This window comes from Nerophis ophidion, linkage group LG14, assembly GCF_033978795.1.
Source record: "Nerophis ophidion isolate RoL-2023_Sa linkage group LG14, RoL_Noph_v1.0, whole genome shotgun sequence".
Classification (NCBI taxonomy): Eukaryota; Metazoa; Chordata; class Actinopteri; order Syngnathiformes; family Syngnathidae; genus Nerophis; species Nerophis ophidion.
The window spans coordinates 25,840,442-25,842,941 of NC_084624.1; the positions used below are offsets into that span (position 1 = coordinate 25,840,442).

The following is a 2,500-nucleotide window of genomic DNA, read 5'->3' on the forward strand; positions in this document are numbered from 1 at the left end:
GGGTCTCGTCCACGGCGCTGGTGGTGCTGGGGGCCGCCAGGTGTCCGCCGGCCCGGTCCCCGGCGTACAGGCTCATGGCCTGCATGTTGCAATGGTAGGTGGCGTTGGAGGTAGCGGAGATGGCGGTCTGGCTGCACGGCGAGCTGTACACGGAGGTCTGGTTCGGGGAGTAGCTTAGGGACAAAGACGGGGCGATACCTGTCCGGGTCGGGGCGCTGAGCTCGGTCGCCCCTTGCGGGGACCCCCGCAGCGAGGTCATGATATTGTCCACGCTGAAGCCCTGGTGGTGCTGGTGCTGGTGCTCGGGGGCCTCCATGCCCATGGACCTGTTGGACGGGACGCTGTGAGGACTCCCGCTGGACACGCTGCTGCTGTCCGGGCTCTCGATTTTGGGCACCGCGCTCAAGGAGGGCGAGGCGGCCTGCGGGGGCGTCACGGCGCCGTTCTCGGTCTTAATATCCTGGATCCTCACCGGCTGCACGGACGGATCCTGCTCCCGGGGCGGCAGGTCCTTCTGGAGCCGCTCCTCCTTCTCCTTCAGCACGTCCTTCTTCTTGAAGCGCCTCCGCCTCCGCAGGAAGCTGCCGTTCTCGAACATGTTGTACGAGTCCGGGTCCAGGGTCCAGTAGCTGCCCTTGCCGGGCTTCTTGTCGTCGCGGGGGACTTTGACAAAACACTCGTTGAGGGACAAGTTGTGGCGGATGCTGTTCTGCCAGCCTTGCTTGTTGTCCCGGTAGAAGGGGAACCGCTCCATGATGAACTGGTAAATCCCGTTCAGGGTCACCTTCTTGTCGGGGGAGTTCTGGATGGCCATGGTGATGAGCGCAATGTAACTGTACGGGGGTTTCACCATATCCTTCGGCTGGGGCTGCGGGGTGTAGGGTCCGTACGCCCGGGCCATGCTGGCCGGGTACTGGTCGTGCGCCGCGTGCGTGTACATGTTCATGGGAGCCGGCATGCCCGTGTAACCCCCGCCGGCTGCGGCGCGGTAGTAGCCCGGGTCGCCGCTGATGTACGGCACGACGCCCAGAGAGTTGGGGCTGGAGACGGAGTAGCGCGCCTGCATGATGGTTCCCCCCCCGGAAAAAAAAAAAAAAAAAATCAGTTCTAGTCGAATCCTCCGCTTCGAAACCACTTTTTTTTTTAAACAAAAATGAACAACTTCTTCAAGCCGTCCCCATCGCAGAGTCGGGAAAACTTCTGGACTTTGGACATCCGTCACCACGCAGGACTTTTTGCGCAGTTAAATTCTTTCCTCCTTTTTGCTGCCGGGGAGGCTCCTCCTCGCGCGGGTCCACGCGTCCGCCAATAGGAAAGCCAGGAGGGGGAGGGGGCGTGGAGTAGGGGGGGGGGGGGGGGTGTTCCGTGAAGTTCTTGCACGAGCCGGCCCACTTCAGGCCCCAGACGTGACAGGACAGCCACGACCGAGTCACAACAATCAGACCATGACTCGCAATCCCTCCCAGCTTTTTTCAGAGCACGAACCCACGTCACTTATAGCCTCCAAATGATTTTTGTTGTTGTTGTTGTTGTTGTTGTTGTTGTTGTTGTTGTTGTTGTATCTCCCGCATGAATTTCGCTCGCGATGGTGGCGGATGCGTGACGAGGTGAGATCAAAGTCCAGACCGCGTGGAGGTGAGGAGTCGTCTTCATTAAGGGAGGGGAATTAAAAAGGTGCGAGGATGAGTTCGTGAGTGGGGTTTTAAAAACACGCGGCGCGACAAATGGCGTCAGCGTTTGGTCAGTTCGAAATAGGAGGAAAAAAAAAAAACATGCAATCCGTGCGTATTATTACCAAACTCGTATTGTGTGCGTGAAATTGTCACGCGAGACTCTTAATTAAATGTCCGTGGTTTCTCCTTACATGGACCCGGGCATGAACTTTTTCCACCGCCCGGGGATGTTTGCACATGAAGTCCACGACTGGCCTTCTACTTAATACCACGGGCCTTGTACCCCCCCCCCCCCCCCCCTTGACTCCTTCACAATAGAGGGTATTCAGGAGTGTTAACGTTAGTCGGTCAAATGTATAGCGTAGAATGTTTTAATCACAAATCATACTGAATTGTTTGATGTTCATAATATCCAATAGTTATTCATTTAAAAGTATAATTAGTTTATCATAGTCCATGTTTTACATTGAACAAAAACCTCGTTTTTAATTCAGCAAATTGCCATATAATTGTTAAATATGCTCTTTTAGTGTTTTTTCTCATGTTTCTGAACTACAAAATCTAAATCAGTGCGGCTAATTTAAGATGGAAAGGTCAAATTATGAGCTGGAGTTTGGCTCTCTCTAGTGTGCAGAAAGGGTAACAACTTCCAGTCGTGATCATTATATTTTTAAAGATGAAACATCAGAAATAGTGTCTAGTGCAGGGGTAGGGAACCTATGGCTCTTGAGCCAGATGTGGCTCTTTCGATGACTGCACCTGGCTCTCAGATAAATCCATCTGTTTTCTATCGCACCTGTTCAACAAGTCGCATTAATGGTAAAAAT

At 53.8% G+C, this 2,500-nt stretch overlaps 1 protein-coding gene across 1 annotated transcript in view; it reads right to left on the minus strand.

The window, feature by feature from the left end:
• The window catches only part of LOC133568362 (forkhead box C1-A-like), a 1,973-nt gene extending 710 nt beyond the window's left edge, over positions 1–1,263 (minus strand). The window contains exon 1 of the mRNA XM_061920247.1: positions 1–1,263. This exon is cut by the window's left edge and continues 710 nt beyond it. Coding sequence (XP_061776231.1) covers positions 1–1,066 — 1,066 coding nt within the window. The 5' untranslated portion in view covers positions 1,067–1,263.
• Between the last annotated feature and the right edge of the window lie 1,237 nt (positions 1,264–2,500).